Source organism: Pelophylax lessonae, assembly GCF_965119305.1.
Source record: "Pelophylax lessonae genome assembly, chromosome: 3".
Classification (NCBI taxonomy): Eukaryota; Metazoa; Chordata; class Amphibia; order Anura; family Ranidae; genus Pelophylax; species Pelophylax lessonae.
The window spans coordinates 116,037,160-116,063,923 of NC_138770.1; the positions used below are offsets into that span (position 1 = coordinate 116,037,160).

At 41.4% G+C, this 26,764-nt stretch overlaps 1 protein-coding gene across 1 annotated transcript in view; it reads right to left on the bottom strand.

The window, feature by feature from the left end:
• The window catches only part of SPATS1 (spermatogenesis associated serine rich 1), a 114,392-nt gene that overhangs the window by 80,501 nt on the left and 7,127 nt on the right, over nt 1–26,764 (bottom strand). Inside the window, exons 2-4 of the mRNA XM_082249509.1 lie at nt 22,698–22,782; nt 21,411–21,535; nt 14,773–14,937 (exon numbers count right to left, since the gene is read on the bottom strand). Coding sequence (XP_082105635.1) covers nt 14,773–14,937; nt 21,411–21,535; nt 22,698–22,782 — 375 coding nt within the window. The remainder of the gene's footprint in view (nt 1–14,772; nt 14,938–21,410; nt 21,536–22,697; nt 22,783–26,764) is intronic.

The window sequence follows — 26,764 nt, forward strand, 5'->3', positions numbered from 1 at the left end:
ATCCAAAAAAAGTGTATGTATATCACACGTACACAACCACACTAGGCCCCAATTACTATTGTTTGTACCCCTAAAAGGCTAGGAGTAGGGGGAGTATGGAACAGGCAGCACCCTCAAACCTTCAGAAGTATGAGATGAACCCCAACAACTTGGAAAGGTGGATCTCTCTCACACGTACCAACACAGACTATCCCCCAATTTAACTGATCCCCAAAGGTTTTTGATTAAATAGCGGAATAGAAAATATGATCCCAAAAAAGTGTATGTATATCACACGTACACAACCACACTAGGCCCCAATTACTATTGTTTGTACCCCTAAAAGGCTAGGAGTAGGGGGAGTATGGAACAGGCAGCACCCTCAAACCTTCAGAAGTATGAGATGAACCCCAACAACTTGGAAAGGTGGATCTCTCTCACACGTACCAACACAGACTATCCCCCAATTTAACTGATCCCCAAAGGTTTTTGATTAAATAGCGGAATAGAAAATATGATCCCAAAAAAGTGTATGTATATCACACGTACACAACCACACTAGGCCCCAATTACTATTGTTTGTACCCCTAAAAGGCTAGGAGTAGGGGGAGTATGGAACAGGCAGTACCCTCAAACCTTCAGAAGTATGAGATGAACCCCAACAACTTGGAAAGGTGGATCTCTCTCACACGTACCAACACAGACTATCCCCCAATTTAACTGATCCCCAGAGGTTTTTGATTAAATAGCGGAATAGAAAATATGATCCCAAAAAAGTGTATGTATATCACACGTACACAACCACACTAGGCCCCAATTACTATTGTTTGTACCCCTAAAAGGCTAGGAGTAGGGGGAGTATGGAACAGGCAGCACCCTCAAACCTTCAGAAGTATGAGATGAACCCCAACAACTTGGAAAGGTGGATCTCTCTCACACGTACCACCACAGACTATCCCCCAATTTAACTGATCCACAAAGGTTTTTGATTAAATAGCGGAATAGAAAATATGATCCCAAAAAAGTGTATGTATATCACACGTACACAACCACACTAGGCCCCAATTACTATTGTTTGTACCCCTAAAAGGCTAGGAGTAGGGGGAGTATGGAACAGGCAGCACCCTCAAACCTTCAGAAGTATGAGATGAACCCCAACAACTTGGAAAGGTGGATCTCTCTCACACGTACCAACACAGACTATCCCCCAATTTAACTGATCCCCAAAGGTTTTTGATTAAATAGCGGAATAGAAAATATGATCCAAAAAAAGTGTATGTATATCACACGTACACAACCACACTAGGCCCCAATTACTATTGTTTGTACCCCTAAAAGGCTAGGAGTAGGGGGAGTATGGAACAGGCAGCACCCTCAAACCTTCAGAAGTATGAGATGAACCCCAACAACTTGGAAAGGTGGATCTCTCTCACACGTACCAACACAGACTATCCCCCAATTTAACTGATCCCCAAAGGTTTTTGATTAAATAGCGGAATAGAAAATATGATCCCAAAAAAGTGTATGTATATCACACGTACACAACCACACTAGGCCCCAATTACTATTGTTTGTACCCCTAAAAGGCTAGGAGTAGGGGGAGTATGGAACAGGCAGCACCCTCAAACCTTCAGAAGTATGAGATGAACCCCAACAACTTGGAAAGGTGGATCTCTCTCACACGTACCAACACAGACTATCCCCCAATTTAACTGATCCCCAAAGGTTTTTGATTAAATAGCGGAATAGAAAATATGATCCCAAAAAAGTGTATGTATATCACACGTACACAACCACACTAGGCCCCAATTACTATTGTTTGTACCCCTAAAAGGCTAGGAGTAGGGGGAGTATGGAACAGGCAGCACCCTCAAACCTTCAGAAGTATGAGATGAACCCCAACAACTTGGAAAGGTGGATCTCTCTCACACGTACCAACACAGACTATCCCCCAATTTAACTGATCCCCAAAGGTTTTTGATTAAATAGCGGAATAGAAAATATGATCCCAAAAAAGTGTATGTATATCACACGTACACAACCACACTAGGCCCCAATTACTATTGTTTGTACCCCTAAAAGGCTAGGAGTAGGGGGAGTATGGAACAGGCAGCACCCTCAAACCTTCAGAAGTATGAGATGAACCCCAACAACTTGGAAAGGTGGATCTCTCTCACACGTACCAACACAGACTATCCCCCAATTTAACTGATCCCCAGAGGTTTTTGATTAAATAGCGGAATAGAAAATATGATCCCAAAAAAGTGTATGTATATCACACGTACACAACCACACTAGGCCCCAATTACTATTGTTTGTACCCCTAAAAGGCTAGGAGTAGGGGGAGTATGGAACAGGCAGCACCCTCAAACCTTCAGAAGTATGAGATGAACCCCAACAACTTGGAAAGGTGGATCTCTCTCACACGTACCAACACAGACTATCCCCCAATTTAACTGATCCCCAAAGGTTTTTGATTAAATAGCGGAATAGAAAATATGATCCCAAAAAAGTGTATGTATATCACACGTACACAACCACACTAGGCCCCAATTACTATTGTTTGTACCCCTAAAAGGCTAGGAGTAGGGGGAGTATGGAACAGGCAGCACCCTCAAACCTTCAGAAGTATGAGATGAACCCCAACAACTTGGAAAGGTGGATCTCTCTCACACGTACCAACACAGACTATCCCCCAATTTAACTGATCCCCAAAGGTTTTTGATTAAATAGCGGAATAGAAAATATGATCCCAAAAAAGTGTATGTATATCACACGTACACAACCACACTAGGCCCCAATTACTATTGTTTGTACCCCTAAAAGGCTAGGAGTAGGGGGAGTATGGAACAGGCAGCACCCTCAAACCTTCAGAAGTATGAGATGAACCCCAACAACTTGGAAAGGTGGATCTCTCTCACACGTACCAACACAGACTATCCCCCAATTTAACTGATCCCCAAAGGTTTTTGATTAAATAGCGGAATAGAAAATATGATCCCAAAAAAGTGTATGTATATCACACGTACACAACCACACTAGGCCCCAATTACTATTGTTTGTACCCCTAAAAGGCTAGGAGTAGGGGGAGTATGGAACAGGCAGCACCCTCAAACCTTCAGAAGTATGAGATGAACCCCAACAACTTGGAAAGGTGGATCTCTCTCACACGTACCAACACAGACTATCCCCCAATTTAACTGATCCCCAAAGGTTTTTGATTAAATAGCGGAATAGAAAATATGATCCCAAAAAAGTGTATGTATATCACACGTACACAACCACACTAGGCCCCAATTACTATTGTTTGTACCCCTAAAAGGCTAGGAGTAGGGGGAGTATGGAACAGGCAGCACCCTCAAACCTTCAGAAGTATGAGATGAACCCCAACAACTTGGAAAGGTGGATCTCTCTCACACGTACCAACACAGACTATCCCCCAATTTAACTGATCCCCAAAGGTTTTTGATTAAATAGCGGAATAGAAAATATGATCCAAAAAAAGTGTATGTATATCACACGTACACAACCACACTAGGCCCCAATTACTATTGTTTGTACCCCTAAAAGGCTAGATGAGGAGTAGGGGGAGTATGGAACAGGCAGCACCCTCAAACCTTCAGAAGTATGAGATGAACCCCAACAACTTGGAAAGGTGGATCTCTCTCACACGTACCGACACAGACTATCCCGCAATTCAATTGATCCTCAAAGGTTTTTATTGAATAGCGGAATAGGAAATATGATCAAAAAAAGTGTATGTATCTCGCACGTACACAACCACACTAGGCCCCAATTACTATTGTTTGTACCCCTAAAAGGCTAGATGAGGAGTAGGGGGAGTATGGAACAGGCAGCACCCTCAAACCTTCAGAAGTATGAGATGAACCCCAACAACTTGGAAAGGTGGATCTCTCTCACACGTACCAACACAGACTATCCCCCAATTTAACTGATCCCCAAAGGTTTTTGATTAAATAGCGGAATAGAAAATATGATCCCAAAAAAGTGTATGTATATCACACGTACACAACCACACTAGGCCCCAATTACTATTGTTTGTACCCCTAAAAGGCTAGGAGTAGGGGGAGTATGGAACAGGCAGCACCCTCAAACCTTCAGAAGTATGAGATGAACCCCAACAACTTGGAAAGGTGGATCTCTCTCACACGTACCAACACAGACTATCCCCCAATTTAACTGATCCCCAGAGGTTTTTGATTAAATAGCGGAATAGAAAATATGATCCCAAAAAAGTGTATGTATATCACACGTACACAACCACACTAGGCCCCAATTACTATTGTTTGTACCCCTAAAAGGCTAGGAGTAGGGGGAGTATGGAACAGGCAGCACCCTCAAACCTTCAGAAGTATGAGATGAACCCCAACAACTTGGAAAGGTGGATCTCTCTCACACGTACCAACACAGACTATCCCCCAATTTAACTGATCCCCAAAGGTTTTTGATTAAATAGCGGAATAGAAAATATGATCCCAAAAAAGTGTATGTATATCACACGTACACAACCACACTAGGCCCCAATTACTATTGTTTGTACCCCTAAAAGGCTAGGAGTAGGGGGAGTATGGAACAGGCAGCACCCTCAAACCTTCAGAAGTATGAGATGAACCCCAACAACTTGGAAAGGTGGATCTCTCTCACACGTACCAACACAGACTATCCCCCAATTTAACTGATCCCCAAAGGTTTTTGATTAAATAGCGGAATAGAAAATATGATCCAAAAAAAGTGTATGTATATCACACGTACACAACCACACTAGGCCCCAATTACTATTGTTTGTACCCCTAAAAGGCTAGGAGTAGGGGGAGTATGGAACAGGCAGCACCCTCAAACCTTCAGAAGTATGAGATGAACCCCAACAACTTGGAAAGGTGGATCTCTCTCACACGTACCAACACAGACTATCCCCCAATTTAACTGATCCCCAAAGGTTTTTGATTAAATAGCGGAATAGAAAATATGATCCCAAAAAAGTGTATGTATATCACACGTACACAACCACACTAGGCCCCAATTACTATTGTTTGTACCCCTAAAAGGCTAGGAGTAGGGGGAGTATGGAACAGGCAGCACCCTCAAACCTTCAGAAGTATGAGATGAACCCCAACAACTTGGAAAGGTGGATCTCTCTCACACGTACCAACACAGACTATCCCCCAATTTAACTGATCCCCAAAGGTTTTTGTTTAAATAGCGGAATAGAAAATATGATCCCAAAAAAGTGTATGTATATCACACGTACACAACCACACTAGGCCCCAATTACTATTGTTTGTACCCCTAAAAGGCTAGGAGTAGGGGGAGTATGGAACAGGCAGCACCCTCAAACCTTCAGAAGTATGAGATGAACCCCAACAACTTGGAAAGGTGGATCTCTCTCACACGTACCAACACAGACTATCCCCCAATTTAACTGATCCCCAAAGGTTTTTGATTAAATAGCGGAATAGAAAATATGATCCCAAAAAAGTGTATGTATATCACACGTACACAACCACACTAGGCCCCAATTACTATTGTTTGTACCCCTAAAAGGCTAGATGAGGAGTAGGGGGAGTATGGAACAGGCAGCACCCTCAAACCTTCAGAAGTATGAGATGAACCCCAACAACTTGGAAAGGTGGATCTCTCTCACACGTACCAACACAGACTATCCCCCAATTTAACTGATCCCCAAAGGTTTTTGATTAAATAGCGGAATAGAAAATATGATCCCAAAAAAGTGTATGTATATCACACGTACACAACCACACTAGGCCCCAATTACTATTGTTTGTACCCCTAAAAGGCTAGGAGTAGGGGGAGTATGGAACAGGCAGCACCCTCAAACCTTCAGAAGTATGAGATGAACCCCAACAACTTGGAAAGGTGGATCTCTCTCACACGTACCAACACAGACTATCCCCCAATTTAACTGATCCCCAGAGGTTTTTGATTAAATAGCGGAATAGAAAATATGATCCCAAAAAAGTGTATGTATATCACACGTACACAACCACACTAGGCCCCAATTACTATTGTTTGTACCCCTAAAAGGCTAGGAGTAGGGGGAGTATGGAACAGGCAGCACCCTCAAACCTTCAGAAGTATGAGATGAACCCCAACAACTTGGAAAGGTGGATCTCTCTCACACGTACCGACACAGACTATCCCGCAATTCAATTGATCCTCAAAGGTTTTTATTGAATAGCGGAATAGGAAATATGATCAAAAAAAGTGTATGTATCTCGCACGTACACAACCACACTAGGCCCCAATTACTATTGTTTGTACCCCTAAAAGGCTAGATGAGGAGTAGGGGGAGTATGGAACAGGCAGCACCCTCAAACCTTCAGAAGTATGAGATGAACCCCAACAACTTGGAAAGGTGGATCTCTCTCACACGTACCAACACAGACTATCCCCCAATTTAACTGATCCCCAAAGGTTTTTGATTAAATAGCGGAATAGAAAATATGATCCCAAAAAAGTGTATGTATATCACACGTACACAACCACACTAGGCCCCAATTACTATTATTTGTACCCCTAAAAGGCTAGGAGTAGGGGGAGTATGGAACAGGCAGCACCCTCAAACCTTCAGAAGTATGAGATGAACCCCAACAACTTGGAAAGGTGGATCTCTCTCACACGTACCAACACAGACTATCCCCCAATTTAACTGATCCCCAGAGGTTTTTGATTAAATAGCGGAATAGAAAATATGATCCCAAAAAAGTGTATGTATATCACACGTACACAACCACACTAGGCCCCAATTACTATTGTTTGTACCCCTAAAAGGCTAGGAGTAGGGGGAGTATGGAACAGGCAGCACCCTCAAACCTTCAGAAGTATGAGATGAACCCCAACAACTTGGAAAGGTGGATCTCTCTCACACGTACCAACACAGACTATCCCCCAATTTAACTGATCCCCAAAGGTTTTTGATTAAATAGCGGAATAGAAAATATGATCCCAAAAAAGTGTATGTATATCACACGTACACAACCACACTAGGCCCCAATTACTATTGTTTGTACCCCTAAAAGGCTAGGAGTAGGGGGAGTATGGAACAGGCAGCACCCTCAAACCTTCAGAAGTATGAGATGAACCCCAACAACTTGGAAAGGTGGATCTCTCTCACACGTACCAACACAGACTATCCCCCAATTTAACTGATCCCCAAAGGTTTTTGATTAAATAGCGGAATAGAAAATATGATCCAAAAAAAGTGTATGTATATCACACGTACACAACCACACTAGGCCCCAATTACTATTGTTTGTACCCCTAAAAGGCTAGGAGTAGGGGGAGTATGGAACAGGCAGCACCCTCAAACCTTCAGAAGTATGAGATGAACCCCAACAACTTGGAAAGGTGGATCTCTCTCACACGTACCAACACAGACTATCCCCCAATTTAACTGATCCCCAAAGGTTTTTGATTAAATAGCGGAATAGAAAATATGATCCCAAAAAAGTGTATGTATATCACACGTACACAACCACACTAGGCCCCAATTACTATTGTTTGTACCCCTAAAAGGCTAGGAGTAGGGGGAGTATGGAACAGGCAGCACCCTCAAACCTTCAGAAGTATGAGATGAACCCCAACAACTTGGAAAGGTGGATCTCTCTCACACGTACCAACACAGACTATCCCCCAATTTAACTGATCCCCAAAGGTTTTTGATTAAATAGCGGAATAGAAAATATGATCCCAAAAAAGTGTATGTATATCACACGTACACAACCACACTAGGCCCCAATTACTATTGTTTGTACCCCTAAAAGGCTAGGAGTAGGGGGAGTATGGAACAGGCAGCACCCTCAAACCTTCAGAAGTATGAGATGAACCCCAACAACTTGGAAAGGTGGATCTCTCTCACACGTACCAACACAGACTATCCCCCAATTTAACTGATCCCCAAAGGTTTTTGATTAAATAGCGGAATAGAAAATATGATCCAAAAAAAGTGTATGTATATCACACGTACACAACCACACTAGGCCCCAATTACTATTGTTTGTACCCCTAAAAGGCTAGGAGTAGGGGGAGTATGGAACAGGCAGCACCCTCAAACCTTCAGAAGTATGAGATGAACCCCAACAACTTGGAAAGGTGGATCTCTCTCACACGTACCAACACAGACTATCCCCCAATTTAACTGATCCCCAAAGGTTTTTGATTAAATAGCGGAATAGAAAATATGATCCCAAAAAAGTGTATGTATATCACACGTACACAACCACACTAGGCCCCAATTACTATTGTTTGTACCCCTAAAAGGCTAGGAGTAGGGGGAGTATGGAACAGGCAGCACCCTCAAACCTTCAGAAGTATGAGATGAACCCCAACAACTTGGAAAGGTGGATCTCTCTCACACGTACCAACACAGACTATCCCCCAATTTAACTGATCCCCAAAGGTTTTTGATTAAATAGCGGAATAGAAAATATGATCCCAAAAAAGTGTATGTATATCACACGTACACAACCACACTAGGCCCCAATTACTATTGTTTGTACCCCTAAAAGGCTAGGAGTAGGGGGAGTATGGAACAGGCAGCACCCTCAAACCTTCAGAAGTATGAGATGAACCCCAACAACTTGGAAAGGTGGATCTCTCTCACACGTACCAACACAGACTATCCCCCAATTTAACTGATCCCCAAAGGTTTTTGATTAAATAGCGGAATAGAAAATATGATCCCAAAAAAGTGTATGTATATCACACGTACACAACCACACTAGGCCCCAATTACTATTGTTTGTACCCCTAAAAGGCTAGGAGTAGGGGGAGTATGGAACAGGCAGCACCCTCAAACCTTCAGAAGTATGAGATGAACCCCAACAACTTGGAAAGGTGGATCTCTCTCACACGTACCAACACAGACTATCCCCCAATTTAACTGATCCCCAGAGGTTTTTGATTAAATAGCGGAATAGAAAATATGATCCCAAAAAAGTGTATGTATATCACACGTACACAACCACACTAGGCCCCAATTACTATTGTTTGTACCCCTAAAAGGCTAGGAGTAGGGGGAGTATGGAACAGGCAGCACCCTCAAACCTTCAGAAGTATGAGATGAACCCCAACAACTTGGAAAGGTGGATCTCTCTCACACGTACCAACACAGACTATCCCCCAATTTAACTGATCCCCAAAGGTTTTTGATTAAATAGCGGAATAGAAAATATGATCCCAAAAAAGTGTATGTATATCACACGTACACAACCACACTAGGCCCCAATTACTATTGTTTGTACCCCTAAAAGGCTAGGAGTAGGGGGAGTATGGAACAGGCAGCACCCTCAAACCTTCAGAAGTATGAGATGAACCCCAACAACTTGGAAAGGTGGATCTCTCTCACACGTACCAACACAGACTATCCCCCAATTTAACTGATCCCCAAAGGTTTTTGATTAAATAGCGGAATAGAAAATATGATCCCAAAAAAGTGTATGTATATCACACGTACACAACCACACTAGGCCCCAATTACTATTGTTTGTACCCCTAAAAGGCTAGGAGTAGGGGGAGTATGGAACAGGCAGCACCCTCAAACCTTCAGAAGTATGAGATGAACCCCAACAACTTGGAAAGGTGGATCTCTCTCACACGTACCAACACAGACTATCCCCCAATTTAACTGATCCCCAAAGGTTTTTGATTAAATAGCGGAATAGAAAATATGATCCCAAAAAAGTGTATGTATATCACACGTACACAACCACACTAGGCCCCAATTACTATTGTTTGTACCCCTAAAAGGCTAGGAGTAGGGGGAGTATGGAACAGGCAGCACCCTCAAACCTTCAGAAGTATGAGATGAACCCCAACAACTTGGAAAGGTGGATCTCTCTCACACGTACCAACACAGACTATCCCCCAATTTAACTGATCCCCAGAGGTTTTTGATTAAATAGCGGAATAGAAAATATGATCCCAAAAAAGTGTATGTATATCACACGTACACAACCACACTAGGCCCCAATTACTATTGTTTGTACCCCTAAAAGGCTAGGAGTAGGGGGAGTATGGAACAGGCAGCACCCTCAAACCTTCAGAAGTATGAGATGAACCCCAACAACTTGGAAAGGTGGATCTCTCTCACACGTACCAACACAGACTATCCCCCAATTTAACTGATCCCCAAAGGTTTTTGATTAAATAGCGGAATAGAAAATATGATCCCAAAAAAGTGTATGTATATCACACGTACACAACCACACTAGGCCCCAATTACTATTGTTTGTACCCCTAAAAGGCTAGGAGTAGGGGGAGTATGGAACAGGCAGCACCCTCAAACCTTCAGAAGTATGAGATGAACCCCAACAACTTGGAAAGGTGGATCTCTCTCACACGTACCAACACAGACTATCCCCCAATTTAACTGATCCCCAAAGGTTTTTGATTAAATAGCGGAATAGAAAATATGATCCAAAAAAAGTGTATGTATATCACACGTACACAACCACACTAGGCCCCAATTACTATTGTTTGTACCCCTAAAAGGCTAGGAGTAGGGGGAGTATGGAACAGGCAGCACCCTCAAACCTTCAGAAGTATGAGATGAACCCCAACAACTTGGAAAGGTGGATCTCTCTCACACGTACCAACACAGACTATCCCCCAATTTAACTGATCCCCAAAGGTTTTTGATTAAATAGCGGAATAGAAAATATGATCCCAAAAAAGTGTATGTATATCACACGTACACAACCACACTAGGCCCCAATTACTATTGTTTGTACCCCTAAAAGGCTAGGAGTAGGGGGAGTATGGAACAGGCAGCACCCTCAAACCTTCAGAAGTATGAGATGAACCCCAACAACTTGGAAAGGTGGATCTCTCTCACACGTACCAACACAGACTATCCCCCAATTTAACTGATCCCCAAAGGTTTTTGATTAAATAGCGGAATAGAAAATATGATCCCAAAAAAGTGTATGTATATCACACGTACACAACCACACTAGGCCCCAATTACTATTGTTTGTACCCCTAAAAGGCTAGGAGTAGGGGGAGTATGGAACAGGCAGCACCCTCAAACCTTCAGAAGTATGAGATGAACCCCAACAACTTGGAAAGGTGGATCTCTCTCACACGTACCAACACAGACTATCCCCCAATTTAACTGATCCCCAAAGGTTTTTGATTAAATAGCGGAATAGAAAATATGATCCCAAAAAAGTGTATGTATATCACACGTACACAACCACACTAGGCCCCAATTACTATTGTTTGTACCCCTAAAAGGCTAGGAGTAGGGGGAGTATGGAACAGGCAGCACCCTCAAACCTTCAGAAGTATGAGATGAACCCCAACAACTTGGAAAGGTGGATCTCTCTCACACGTACCAACACAGACTATCCCCCAATTTAACTGATCCCCAGAGGTTTTTGATTAAATAGCGGAATAGAAAATATGATCCCAAAAAAGTGTATGTATATCACACGTACACAACCACACTAGGCCCCAATTACTATTGTTTGTACCCCTAAAAGGCTAGGAGTAGGGGGAGTATGGAACAGGCAGCACCCTCAAACCTTCAGAAGTATGAGATGAACCCCAACAACTTGGAAAGGTGGATCTCTCTCACACGTACCAACACAGACTATCCCCCAATTTAACTGATCCCCAAAGGTTTTTGATTAAATAGCGGAATAGAAAATATGATCCCAAAAAAGTGTATGTATATCACACGTACACAACCACACTAGGCCCCAATTACTATTGTTTGTACCCCTAAAAGGCTAGGAGTAGGGGGAGTATGGAACAGGCAGCACCCTCAAACCTTCAGAAGTATGAGATGAACCCCAACAACTTGGAAAGGTGGATCTCTCTCACACGTACCAACACAGACTATCCCCCAATTTAACTGATCCCCAAAGGTTTTTGATTAAATAGCGGAATAGAAAATATGATCCCAAAAAAGTGTATGTATATCACACGTACACAACCACACTAGGCCCCAATTACTATTGTTTGTACCCCTAAAAGGCTAGGAGTAGGGGGAGTATGGAACAGGCAGCACCCTCAAACCTTCAGAAGTATGAGATGAACCCCAACAACTTGGAAAGGTGGATCTCTCTCACACGTACCAACACAGACTATCCCCCAATTTAACTGATCCCCAAAGGTTTTTGATTAAATAGCGGAATAGAAAATATGATCCCAAAAAAGTGTATGTATATCACACGTACACAACCACACTAGGCCCCAATTACTATTGTTTGTACCCCTAAAAGGCTAGGAGTAGGGGGAGTATGGAACAGGCAGCACCCTCAAACCTTCAGAAGTATGAGATGAACCCCAACAACTTGGAAAGGTGGATCTCTCTCACACGTACCAACACAGACTATCCCCCAATTTAACTGATCCCCAAAGGTTTTTGATTAAATAGCGGAATAGAAAATATGATCCCAAAAAAGTGTATGTATATCACACGTACACAACCACACTAGGCCCCAATTACTATTGTTTGTACCCCTAAAAGGCTAGGAGTAGGGGGAGTATGGAACAGGCAGCACCCTCAAACCTTCAGAAGTATGAGATGAACCCCAACAACTTGGAAAGGTGGATCTCTCTCACACGTACCAACACAGACTATCCCCCAATTTAACTGATCCCCAAAGGTTTTTGATTAAATAGCGGAATAGAAAATATGATCCCAAAAAAGTGTATGTATATCACACGTACACAACCACACTAGGCCCCAATTACTATTGTTTGTACCCCTAAAAGGCTAGATGAGGAGTAGGGGGAGTATGGAACAGGCAGCACCCTCAAACCTTCAGAAGTATGAGATTGTGTTCACTGTACCCCACAAAGATTGAGTTCACTGCACCCCACAATGATTGTGTTCACTGCACCCCACAAAGATTGTGTTCACTGCACCTCACAAAGATTGTGTTCACTGTACCCCCCAAAGATTGTGTTCACTGCACCCCACAAAGATTCTGTTCACTGTACCCCACAAAGATTGTGTTCACTGCACCCCAAAAAGATTGTGTTCACTGCACCCCAAAAAGGATGTTGTTCACTGCACCCCAAAAAGGATGTTGTTCACTCCACCCCAAAAAGATTGTGTTCACTGCACCCCACAAAGATTGTGTTCACTGCACCCCAAAAAGATTGTGTTCACTGCACCCCAAAAATGATTTTGTTCACTGCACCCCAAAAAGGATTTTGTTCACTGCACCCCAAAAAGGATGTTGTTCACTCCACCCCAAAAAGATTGTGTTCACTGCACCCCAAAAAGATTGTGTTCACTGCACCCCACAAAGGATTTTGTTCACTGCACCCCAAAAAGATTGTGTTCACTGCACCCCAAAAAGGATGTTGTTCACTGCACCCCAAAAAGGATTTTGTTCACTGCACCCCAAAAAGATTGTGTTCACTGCACCCCACAAAGGATTTTGTTCACTGCACCCCACAAAGATTGTGTTCACTGCACACCAAAAAGGATTGTGTTCACTGCACCCCAAAAAGATTTTGTTCACTGCACCCCAAAAAGATTGTGTTCACTGCAGCCCAAAAAGATTGTGTTCACTGCAGCCCAAAAAGATTGTGTTCACTGCAGCCCAAAAAGATTGTGTTCACTGCAGCCCAAAAAGATTGTGTTCACTGCAGCTCACACACAGAAAAATGGATGTGGATCACTGACACCTGCCTATCTCCAATCCCACACCACACAGCAATATCGATTGTAGTTTGTAGAATACAGTTTCCCTAAAATTCAGCAGACTCTGTCCCTAACAGGATTGAGAAGAGATCGTAGATCAGGATTGAGTGCAGACCCCACCCCCCACACAGCAATATCGATTGTAGTTTGTAGAAGACACTGACCCTATAATTCAGCAGACTCTATCCCTAAAATGCCTACAACTCGCCCTGCCTAAACACTCCGACCTGTCCCTCAATTCTATCCGGACACAAATGTTTTTTTCCTGCCTATCTTTCCCTAATCAGCAGCCAGCACGTTGATGTGTGCTCTGTCCCTGAATCTAAGCAGCATAATGACGCCGCTGCGGCTGCCTCGAACTTATAAAGACTTGGTCACATGCTTCAGACGGCCAATCACAGCTACTGAGACATTTGCAGGCATGGCTGGGATGGCTTAAGGCACACCAGTTAAACGATTGTTGATTGGCTGTTGAAAGCACGCCATGAAAAGAGCGCCAAAGCATGCAAAACCCGGAAATAAAACGACCGAACACGGATTTTTACCCGAACATACAGTAAAGTGTCCGTGTCCGTGTTCGGGTACAAAAAATCCAATTATTCGGTACGAACACGAATAATACAGTCCGTGTTCGCTCAACACTAATTATATGTTTGTTTATGGATTTAATCTGTACTGGCACTTTATATATAGGAAACACTTACCTATTTTATCTTTTTTGTCACTTTCTAGTTATTAATTGTTCCTTGTTTTAGAGGCAGCGCGTTCACACATTTTAATATTGATTTATTGCGGATGTGGGTACACATTTGGTGATTGCAGCAGCTACACCCTGTAATTTCCTAATTTATATCAATAGGTGGCAGCGAGCTACTACCACATTTATATATATGGTAAGATTAGATTGTAAGCTATTTAGAGGCAAGGACTGATGTGATTACATGAACAGCTGGCCTGCAGTAGCAGGTTTCACACGTAGGTGTTGCTCATCTGAGCTTTCAGTCGTGCTGAAATAGGCAAGGTACTGTCTGCCTTACTAAATGAAATGTGTATTGTGTTTCCTAGACTCGATAACAAGATCTACAAATTACCTTTCTTTTTCCTTCCCAAGCAGGTTGGTAATGACTGTACACGTGAAGACATCTGATTGCTTTGATGAACTCCATCAATAATGCAGCGTTTGCCAGTGTGATAAGTGAAGGGGATTCCAAAGTTGGGGTAAAAGCTCCATTCAGCTCCAGCAGCTAAACCACTTCCTGAAAGATACAGAATAAACATGCTTTATTAATTTCCCGAAATTGGCCAACTTCACTCCACCTGGTCTATCAACACTCATCTATCCTGATCTACTCTAACCATACTTTACTCCAATCATACCCTACTCCAATCATACCCTACTGCAATCTTACCCTACTGCAATCATACCCTACTGCAATCATACCCTACTGCAATCATACCCTACTCCAATCATACCCTACACCAATCATACCCTTATCCAATCATACCCTACTCCAATCATACCCTACTGCAATCATACCCTACTGCAATCATACCCTACACCAATCATACCCTACTGCAATCATACCCTACTCCAATCATACCCTACTCCAATCATACCCTACACCAATCATACTCTACTCCAATCATATCCTACTCTTATCATACTCTATTCTAATCATACCCTACTCTACTCATATTCTATTCTAGTCATACTCTATTTATTCATTCTCTACTCCAAACATACTCTACTCTTATTATACCCTACTCTTATCATACCCTACTTTAGTCATATTCTACTCTAATCATTCTCTATTCTAGTCATATTGTGCTTTAATCATACTCTACACCAATCATAACCCACTCCAATCATACTCTACTCCATTTATACCCTACTCCAATCATACCCTATTCCAATCATACCCTACTCCAATCATACCCTACTTCAATCATACCCTACTTCAATCATAACCTACTCCAATCATACTCTACACCAATCATACCCCACCACTCCAATCATACCCCACCACTCCAATCATACCCCACTCCAATTATAGTCTACTCCAATCATACTGTACTCCAGTGATACCCCGCCACTCCAATCATACCTCACTCCAATCATACCCCACTCCAAACATACAAGACAAAACATTAAATTACCCAACTCAACTCACCAACCAGTTGCTTACCAACCAAATGAACCTGTCTAACAGTATGCATTAAAAGCAAGAGTTTCATTAGCACACATTTGCAAACGCATGCGTAAGCTTGTAGTGGTCCTGCAGCTTACGCATGCGTTTTCAAATGTGTGCTAACTAAACCCCTGTTTTAACACATACTGTTAGACAGGTTAATTCCGTTGGTAAGCAAACTGGTTGGTGAGTTGAGCTGGGAATTTTTTTGGCTTTGCCTTGCATGCGTTGGACTTCTTTGTGCTCCTTGCTGTAAAGGCCAGTTATAGGTGGGGGCAGGGGCCATTTTGTTTGCCACTCCAATCATACCCTACTCCAATCAAACCCTACTCCAATCATACTCTGCTCCAATCATACCCCACTCCAATTATACCCCACTGCAATCATACCCCACTTCAATTATACCCCACTTCAATTATACCCTACTTCAATCATACCCCACTTCAATCATACCCCACTTCACTTCATTTATACTCCACTTCAATCATACCCTACTTCAATCATACTCCACTCCATACATACTCTACTCTAATCATACTCTACTCTAATCATACTCTACTCTAATCATGCTCTACTCTAATCATGCTCTAATCATACTATACTCCAGTCATATTCTATTTCAATCATACTCTACTCTACTCTAATTATAGTCTACTCCTAATCAAACTCTACTCTAATCATAACCATGCTCTAATCATACTATACTCCAGTCATACTCTACTCCAATCATATTCTACTCAAATTATTTTCTAAAATAATATACTGTATTCTTCTCTAATCATACTCTAATTTAATTATACTCTACTCTAATCCTACTCCACTTTAATCATACTCTATTCATACTTCAGTCTAATCATACTCTACTCCAATTGGCCATAGGGCAGCCATGGTTCAAAAAGCACATCTATATAGTTAACACTTTTTTGAGAAAACCTATAGTGTATAGGACAGGGATCCTCAAACTACGGCCCTCCAGCTGTTGCAGAACTACATATCCCATGAGGCATTGTTAAACTCTGACATTCACAGACATGACTAGGCATGATGGGAATTGTAGTTCCTAAACAACTTGGAGGGCTTGAAGACCCCTGGTATAGGCAGCAATCATATATATTTTAGGCTCATTCACAGCACTGTGCTATGTGAATGCATGATGCCATGCCAACAGTGCAGACATGCAACATGTCCTACTTTTTTCCAGCATGCATCATAGGGCATAGGCTTATTTATTATTAGAACATCATTATTTATTATCAGAACGTATTTATCATTAGAGCATAATTGCTATGTTCTTGGGACTGAATTGGAATATTCTGTCCAACACAGCTGGTGTAAGTGAGTTCTAAGTTACTGTAATGTTTCAATGTAATGGAAAACTGTGTTAAGACATGTTATGTGTTTGCTGTCTCATATTTACACTGTTGTAATACACATTCAGATGTGTAGATCACTCTTCTAGTAACTACTGGTATTTTACTACAATCTGCTATCTATGTGACTATCCTTCAATTTTCCTGATTACAAGCTGTTGAGATTTAGGTCCCATTGCAACTGTTGTGTTGTGTTGAGGCATAGGGAAGTGTACATGCTGCTGCATGTTACCCCAATGCATGGCAACATACAAAAATAAATACAAAATAAATACCTAGCCAAGCCTTTTTCCGTCTTCCTACTCGAGGAAAAAAAAAAACTTTAAAAACTTTAGGTCTCAGGGAACCCCAGTAAAATATAATTAGTGGTCAGTGGGAAGAATGCTCTGCTTACAGCACTGGTCAGTATGGCACCCCTGCAGACTGCTAATAAATGAAAAGCGGTGTTAAGCTGTTGGCTCTGTCAAGTAGTGTTGTATCCAGATTTAGGCAGGCACTATCAGATGGGAGGTCAATCAGCCACAGCTCAAGAAACCTCCCTAGATGAGAATTGCGGGCCTAGCCAGTGACTACAATGCACATGCCATATAGTGCATTGCAGTGAACCGATGTGAACAAATTGTGCTTTGTTGCGTCCTGCTTAGAAAAAAAAAATGGTGCATCCATTCAGAATGATTCAGCTTCCTTAGCACAATGTGTGTTAATGTAAAATACCACATATTAAACATGCATGTTGTAACACACTGCAACTCATTGAAACAGTGAGAATGAGTGCATTCCTTCCAATCAGACAGACCTGACTGCTACACTTGTAGCAATAAAGATATAACCCCTATGTAGCATTGCTAAGCAGCAGGTAAAGAATAAATCTAGCTGCACTTATGTACATTATAAGGCCTCATACACACTGGATGCTTTGGCCATCTCTGCTAGACACCTTTCCTTCTGGCAGCAGCGTTTTGCCAGAAAAATCGCTTATACTTGTGAACGCATATAACACATTTAGGTGCGTAAAGTACTTGGGCCTTAAATAATTTAATTGGCTAGAATAATAATTTATTCTGGCCACTGAAATGAATTAACCCTCAAGTGCTAAACACACCTAGCGTTAACGAGTGTTTACACATTTGACATGCGTCAAGAGTGTCTACTGGACGCACTTGGCAGTGGTTTTTTTTTTTCTGCCTCTAAACAGCTCTAAATGCCTATTTGTGCATGGACACATAGGCTAACATGGAGGGGCCTTTAGAGGCAGAAAAAAACGAGAAAAAAAAAAAACGCTAGACGCCCCTAAGAGCAGCGTTTAAATGCCCAGTGTGTATGAGGCCTAATTATAATTACAACTACTATAAAGTAAAATCAAGCTTTTAAAAAAAAAAAAACACACCATAAGATTGTTTGCACAGATTTGATCAGATTACATATACTGTGTACAGTATCGAACAAGAAATTGTACCATTAATTCTTGTGTACCTCTTGCTGACATTTTCAGACAGCTGGGATCACACATTGGGAGTGAGATGGTGCCATCTGCTGTTTTCAATAGAACATTACACATTGCTGATGTATACTGTGAGAATTCCCACTTCAATCCCTGAGCCTTTTTCTTCCTAAATCCCTGAATCCCAGAGCTTGTTTTTCATATCGGTGATATCTCATGTATATTATACCTTTTAGTGTTTGTAGTCTACCCTAACGTATTAAACCTTATTTTTTCAGCACAGACAGGGATTTAATTTAGTTGAAAATTTGAATACATAAACTGTATTATTTCCTTGGATTTTATTGGGAATCAATATTAAAAAGGTTAGAAAAAAAAACATTTTCCTAGAATATTTTCCAATGCAATGTTTACATAACTTGCACTTGAGACTGAAATGGGTTCATAAGGGCACAAATTAACACATTGATGGCTTTGAATGATACCCTTGAAATTGTATTAACTTCTTGGAGCTGGTGTCTCCTGGACCTTTAAAAGGTTTAGGATACCCAGGGGCCGGGTGGGTTTATGATCATGTGACCGCCGTGATTGGCTGTCACGGCAGTCACATGATCAGGAACCTCACGATCACAAGCAGCGATCAGGAGCTTTCCGTTAGCCACTGGTAACTGTGCTGGGATCGTGCAGGGCATGCACTCTTGGCACAGCTGTATTGGTACTAATGCACTGCCTCTGGTGGTGGTGTGTCAACATGTTGTCTAGGCTTAAAGTACAATACTGCAGAGAGTATTGCAAATGTTATAACTTGGTGCAACTCTGTGGTGTCTGGTACCAAGCCATCAGGAGCAGATCCTTTAAACCCTGTAAGTAACGAGGTGGGGCCTTTATGGATGAGACTTGTTTTTCCAGCACATCCCACAGATGCTCTATTAGACTGAGATCTGGAGAATTTGAAGGCCAAGCCAACACCTCCAACTTGTTGTTGCGTTCCCTAACCATTCTTGAATTCATCAGGCCAGGCCACCTTCCATTGCTCTGTGCTCCAGTTCTGATGCTCACATGCCCATTATAGGATCTTTTGGCTGTGGACACCGGTCAGCATGGGCAAGCGAACTGGTCTGTGGCTGCGCGGCCTCATGCACAAAAAACTGTTATGCACTGTGTGTTCTAACACCTTTCTATCAGAACCACCATACACTTTTTCTGCAATTCGAGCTACAGTAGCTCTTCCATTGGATCATACTATATGGACCAGCCCACGTGCATCAGTGAACCTTGGCTAACTATGACCTTGTCGCTGATACACTGGTTTTCCTTCCTTGGACCAATTGTGATTATCTTTCTGACCGGGAACATCCCACAAGAGCTGCAGTTTTGGAGATTCTCTGACCCAGTCGTCTGGCCATTACAATTTGGCCCTTATCAAAGTTAGCCAAATCCTTGCACTCGCCCATTTTTTCTGCTTTGAACACAGCAACTTCAGAGACAACTTGTTCACTTGCTGCCTTATCTTTCCCACCATTGTATCAAGATAATTAATGTATTTGATTTTCCTGTCAGTGGTGATAGTGCAATGGCTGATCGGTGTATATCCTCCTGTATACCCCAGATTCAGCTTGTAATCATGTAAAAACATGATATTATGTAATTTGCTGATATTTATTATGCTAACTGTAGATTTTACTGAAATTTTGTACAATTTGATTTATCCAACATACTCAACCTTGTCAATGTATTTTTAACTGTTGACTGTTGGTAAACAGTAATTTTTTTGGGGGTACGAAGGCATCAAGATTCTTGGCTTCAAACCACTCTCCGGTGTAGCTGTGGCTGTGTGTTCAGGTCCTCGTCCTGCTTAAAACTGGACCTTTACTCCAGTCTCAGGTTTCTCGCAGACTGAAATAAGACTTCCTCTAAGAGTGAATATGAAGGAGAATGCAAAATTTTACAACTGTCACTAAAAAAGAAGTAAAGGGGAGATCTTTCAGTGGGGGCACCTGCTGGAAAATGTAAAAGGTGGAATTATTTCCCTCATTTTGTAGAGCTTTGCACTTACTTCTTGTTGTTTCTCTGGGAACAAGAAATGTGGGAAAACTCAATGAAGTGAGCAATGAAAATCAGTTGATCTATTTAACCAAAATAATGGAGCTCTATTGTTTAATGACTTAGAGGACATTGTGTCATTCCTTATCTGCGGTTCTCTTCCTTCCCCTCTGTACCCCAAACTTTTCACCCCCTTTACCTTGTGCATTCTTTCCGCTATCCTGCTTTCCGCTCCCCCTCTTCCTTTCCTAACTTTCTGCAGTCTTGAATGTCCTAACGTTATCTCATAGTCACATGGATCTCAGTTTCTAGACATTTGTTCATTATGGGTTATTTGGTATGATTTTCATTAGATTGTCCTTATTATCATGATTGGAATAACTTTTCTGTCTTTTCGTGTGAACCCCATCTACCAGTGATTCTGCATATGAAAGTGTTCTACACTCATGTCTCCCCTGTTGATTACTATATGGACAACATGCTGCACTGTTTATATTTGCCTTTATTAATTTTTTAATAAACATTTTTTTCTTTTTAAAAAAGAGGTTCTTGCTCTTCCTTACTCCATACTTAACAGTTTGGCTAGAGTTACACTTTAAAGCGTGAAGAGAATATGAAAGCTAAAAGCCTTAAAAAACTGAATTTCCTTAGATCCTAAATAATCCCCATGAATTAAGGAGGCTTACTTGGATAAGAACGTTGAAGTCTGATTCGATCCGGGAATTTGTTTTCTTTGATGTGAGGCAGTGGAGCATCTGAGTATCTTGGAGAGGGCAACCATCTTGCAGAAGGTTTCCAATCTAGATCACAGCTGAAATGAAAAAGTGGCAATATAGAACTCAGCTACAGTTCTGGTATATCACTGTGTGCTATAACTAGAGGCTGGACTTCCCCTCAGCCACCAGTCAGATCCATACCTGCCTAGTGACTTGGAATTTTATGGGTAGCCATGAGAAAATGACAGAAAACATGAATGTTTCAAACCTGGCATCATGGTGGGTTTAGTCTATTCAAACCAGGGCTGCTGAAGGTAGAATGCACCAATGACCTAACAACATATTCCAGACTTTAATTGCTGGTGGACCAGTTTGAAGAAAAATTTGATGACTCCCAACTAAATCGTTCAATACTTGCAGTCCATTTTAAATAGCAAATGTAGTTGATAGCCACCACATTCATTCTTCAAATTGTACATGAGAAACAGGATTGAGAACACATTTTGGAACATTGGTGCATCCTACTTTCAACAACTCTGGTGTGACTAGGCCAATTCTGCAAACGATGGTGCCAAGATTACCATAAGTGTGGGAATTCAACAAAATAGGGGTATAGTCTATGAATTCCATATACTTATATAATACTTTCTGAAGGATCAGAAATATTCAGAATCATTCAGAATTACTTCTAGGATTTCCCACTTTTCAGGGGTTAAGTTTGTTCAATTGAACCCTAAAAATGTTGGCTATCCAACCTTAGTGCTTACAATTAAAACTATGTTAATACAGAATTTAGGTCGCTTCAAAGCTAAACTTGAGTGCATATCCTATCTGGCGCAGGGGTCAGTAGTGCTTAAGACACAGAATGCAAGGGTCAGGAGTAAGTAACACACAAAATGCAGGGGTCAGGAGTATGTAATGCATAGAGTGTAGGGACCAGGAGTACATGCTACACAGAGCGCAGGTGTCAGCAGTTTGTAAAGCCCATGCAAGCAAAATAGGGGTATGGTCTATAAATCCCTCTTCTTTATATAATAATTTATAATAGTTCAAAATGATAATAGTAAGCCCTGGATATCAACCATGGCATACATTAAAAAAAAAAAAAAAAAACTTTAGTCAACTGATTGACAAAAATGAATCAATCGAGGATACATCTATAATATCTAATGTCTTTTCTGTGTATGATGATTTTAACTTTACTTCCTTTAAATTGTCCTTGAAGATGGATAGCATATATGATATATTGCTACTTACTTAGGATAAGAGAGTGCAGTGTTGCGGATAAGAGGTAAGCGCATTCCTTTACCCTGCTTTTCTTCAGGATGGCCTTCTTCATCATCTGAAAAAAAATGTAGATTGCTTTTCTTAATCCAAGAAACAATTATTCAATAGAAAAGGTGCAAAAAGTCAACTGATCCTAAATACTTTGATCTTCAAGCCTGTAAATTAAGAACTATGCTGTACATCTCTAAATAAAAGCAAAAACTGAATATTAGGCGCCATTTGCTTTACATTCATTAGAACAATGCAGTGTAATACTGAATAGCAACCCAATGCGTCTTGCCAATAGACATAAATTGCATTTTATCTGTAGAAATGTTACATGCACCTTTTTTGGTGCATTAGACAATCCATGCAAATCATCGGGCTACCTTTACCACTTCCGTACCGGGTCTATTCTGGCACTCCTTTTTTACATGTAAAAATCATAATTTATTTGCTAGAAAATTACTCAGATCAAAAACATTATATATGAGACCCTAGGGAATAAAATGCCAGTTGTTGCAACTTTTTATGTCGCACGGTATTTGCACTGCAATTTTTTGTACATGTTTTTTTGGGGGAAAAAAAACGATTTCATTAATTGGAAAAACAAAACACTGAGGTTAGCCCAATTTTTCTGTATAATGTGAAAGATGATGTTACATTTATGTAAATAGATACCTAACATGTCACGCTTTAAAATTGCGCACACTTGTGAAATGGCACCAAACTTTGGTACTTTAAAATCTCCATAGGCGACATTTTAAAAATGTGTACAGGCTACCAGTTTAGAGGTAAAGAGGAGGTCTTGGGCTAGAATTGTTGTTCTTGCTCTACCGTTCGCAGCTATACCTACATGTGTGGTTTGAATGCTGTTTACATATGTGGGCGCATCATACGCATGCATTTGCTTCTGCGTGTGAGCACGCGTGGACGGGGGCGCTTTAAAGTTTTTTTATTATTGTTTATTTTATCTTTTAATTTATTTTTTTACATTTTCCCTTTAAATGTTTTTTTTTAATCACTTTTATCCCTATTACAAGGAGTGTAAACATCAAGTAATGTGTGCCTTATGGTAATAGATGTGAGTCAGAAAGATTTGGGAGAAACCAGTCCTATAGCTACATATGAAAAACCAAGAAGGAAGAGGGGAAGAGGTTAATCTAACCCCGGCTTTTAAATGGTGACTCCCAAATAAAAGAACAACCATTTCAATAACTTATTAGAAAAGTACAAAAATGCATTTATTTAGTATCCACAGTCATATAAAAACAACCTCATAGTATGTAGGGCCATGAACAGACATGGGGCCCATAAAAAAATAATACATACAGTGACATCAATAATGTATAACGGACAAAAGGTGCATAATGTGCCAACATGTTTCGCGGCCTATGTATTCCCCTTCTTTGGGGCTTCTGCCATCCGTATACACTTCACAGACATCACAAATAACCAAAACGGAAAAGGGGGGGAAAAAAGAACCAGGAAGGTGCTCACCACTGTAAGTTATGGGGTTTATCATACCGCCCATCATAACATACAGTGGTGAGCTCCTACGCACCCATCATTCAGATATCACCACTCAAATTCCAGGACATCATATGACGGCCTTGGGTGGGAAGTGGTTAAGCTAACGCACATTAATGCACAGCATTGCACTAGCGCACCACAATGGTGTCAATGAGTTTTAAAGCATTCTGGTCTCTATACTAAACATTCAAAATTAAGTCATACCTGTAAAAAAAAAAAAAAAAAAAAAGCTGCTAAAACAACAAATTAAATTGTGGCGCAAACAAATGCTAATGCACCATCCACATAAGTTAGCCTCTACCCCCCTAGATAACTGCAAGATACACTTGTGTAGCATAGGTAGTTCATAAATCTTTCATAAGGAATTCGTAAACAATCCCATAGGAAAGGTGTTGTTCTTCAGTAGGCAGCTCCACCTGAGACAGGTACGAATCTCTCAAATTACTAAAATGGAACACAAGGGGGTGCCAGCTAGGTGCAGCATCAATGGGCTTGTTACGATTAGAAAGCCAATGGTGGCAATGGTTTAAGAAAGGAGCCAATAGGAGTTCTAAAACGCATTACCATAGCAACCAGACCCCCCCCCCCCCAGGTGTGACATCACATCCTGCCTGTTTTACAGTGGCTCTCCTCACTTCCTGGAACATTGCATTTGGTTTCCTCATTGACAACAGGCTGTTTGCTGTCACAAGCTGCTCTTCCGGTGGACAGCTTTCATCCAACGTTACATGGCTGCAGATAAACTCTTTGATTTTATATTTCTGTGAGTTTGCATTTGGCTTTTTAATCATAATAGACCCATTGATGCTGCACTTAGCTGGCGCCCCATTGTTTTCTTTTTTTTTTTTAATTTCCAAGCTGCTGAACGCTACTCTGTTCAGTAAAAATCATGCCATAAAGTCCACTGGGAATCCAACACTTTCAGGCGTGTCAGTCTGCTGGGGACCCCACAAATCATTTGGGCCCCTCCTGATGACTTCTACATCATTACTGTACCTTGTATTGATGTGGAGGTCATCAGCAGGAGGATATATCATCAATCCTATTTATACCTCTAAGTCAGATGTGAATGGTGCCTTTAAAAAACCTCTTACTACTGACAGGCTTCAGTATGGAAACTCAAAACCTTCAAAAGGTGTGATTTGGAACTCTTCTCCCACATTGCACACAGGTAAACAAAATGGGTTCTGATGCTGGCCATACATGGTTAGAAAATTGTTCGAAAAAAAAAAACAATTTATGCTGTTATGTCAATCGATGATATGTCAATAAGTAGTCAACGTGTATTGATACAAAGATCTGACGAACGTGCATGCGATAACGCCATCATTGTATCAATACACGTTGACTACTTATTGACATATCATCGATTGACATAACAGCAACATAAATGGTACATTTTTATAGATCGATTGCAGATTCCGGGGTTACATTTTACCACGCGCTGTAGATTTTTCAAACTTTGTTTGATCGATTTTATTACTAATGTTTAGAAAATCGATCGTTTAGGCTCAAAAATTCTGACATGACGGTTTGTTTTTCTGCCATGAAACTTTGCATTTTGATAATCAATAATGTTTCAAAAGTCAAACGATCGAAGGTATCAAAAACTTTTTCTAATTATTTTTGCATGGCCAGCATTAGATCGACAGATTACCATGAAAATAACGCAGTGCTGGACCACAAAAGAAATAATTCCAGGCGCTCTCTTGGTAATACCTGTAAACACAATTGCACTCTGATTTGCCAAAATCAGTGTCTCCTTGCTGCCAGCCAAAAAGCATGGGATGAAATGCTAACAGGGTACACAACAATCATGGGCAGCGCACAGGAAAACACTTGTAAAGGCCAGAAGAGAAACTATAATCAACCAATGATGAATGAAAGAATACGTTTATTGAAGTAACAACAGGAACATAGATGCACGTTACCACACCGGATCCCAAAGAAGGCGGAAGCACTGTTGGAGGTGGGAGTGCCAGATGACAGGTGCCAGGAATGTCAATTGCCACGGTAAACAGAGATGGAGGCTGTGGGAGAGCCACGCCAGACTCCGCCGGCGCAAGGATAGACCGTCACTGCGGCGCACAAGGCACTCATGCGGTGTCCGGAAGGAAAGCCACTCGTCTGACAGGAACCAGTGTGGAGCGCAAGCGCCCCCGTTGCCATGACTACGTGTTTTGATTGGAACGTGTTCAGTATTAATCCATTGCATTACCACTGTTTTCCTTGCATAAAATAACAGGAGCCTCAGAAATTGCTTCTGACTAGAGTGAAGATCTATATCTTCCAGGATCCCCAATATATACCACTTAGGATTTCACACATTGGGGAGGTCAAGGTGCGAGAAGACAAATTGTGTTACTTGAGACCAGAAAGGCCTAATTTTATCGCAACTCCACAGCATGTGGAGAAGGTTCCCAGGCATGTTACAGCATTTGTGACAATCCGCACTGTTCCTCCAATCTATGCAGGGTATAATGCGTTCTATGAAAAATACGAAGTTGCATCAACCTGTCCCTGGC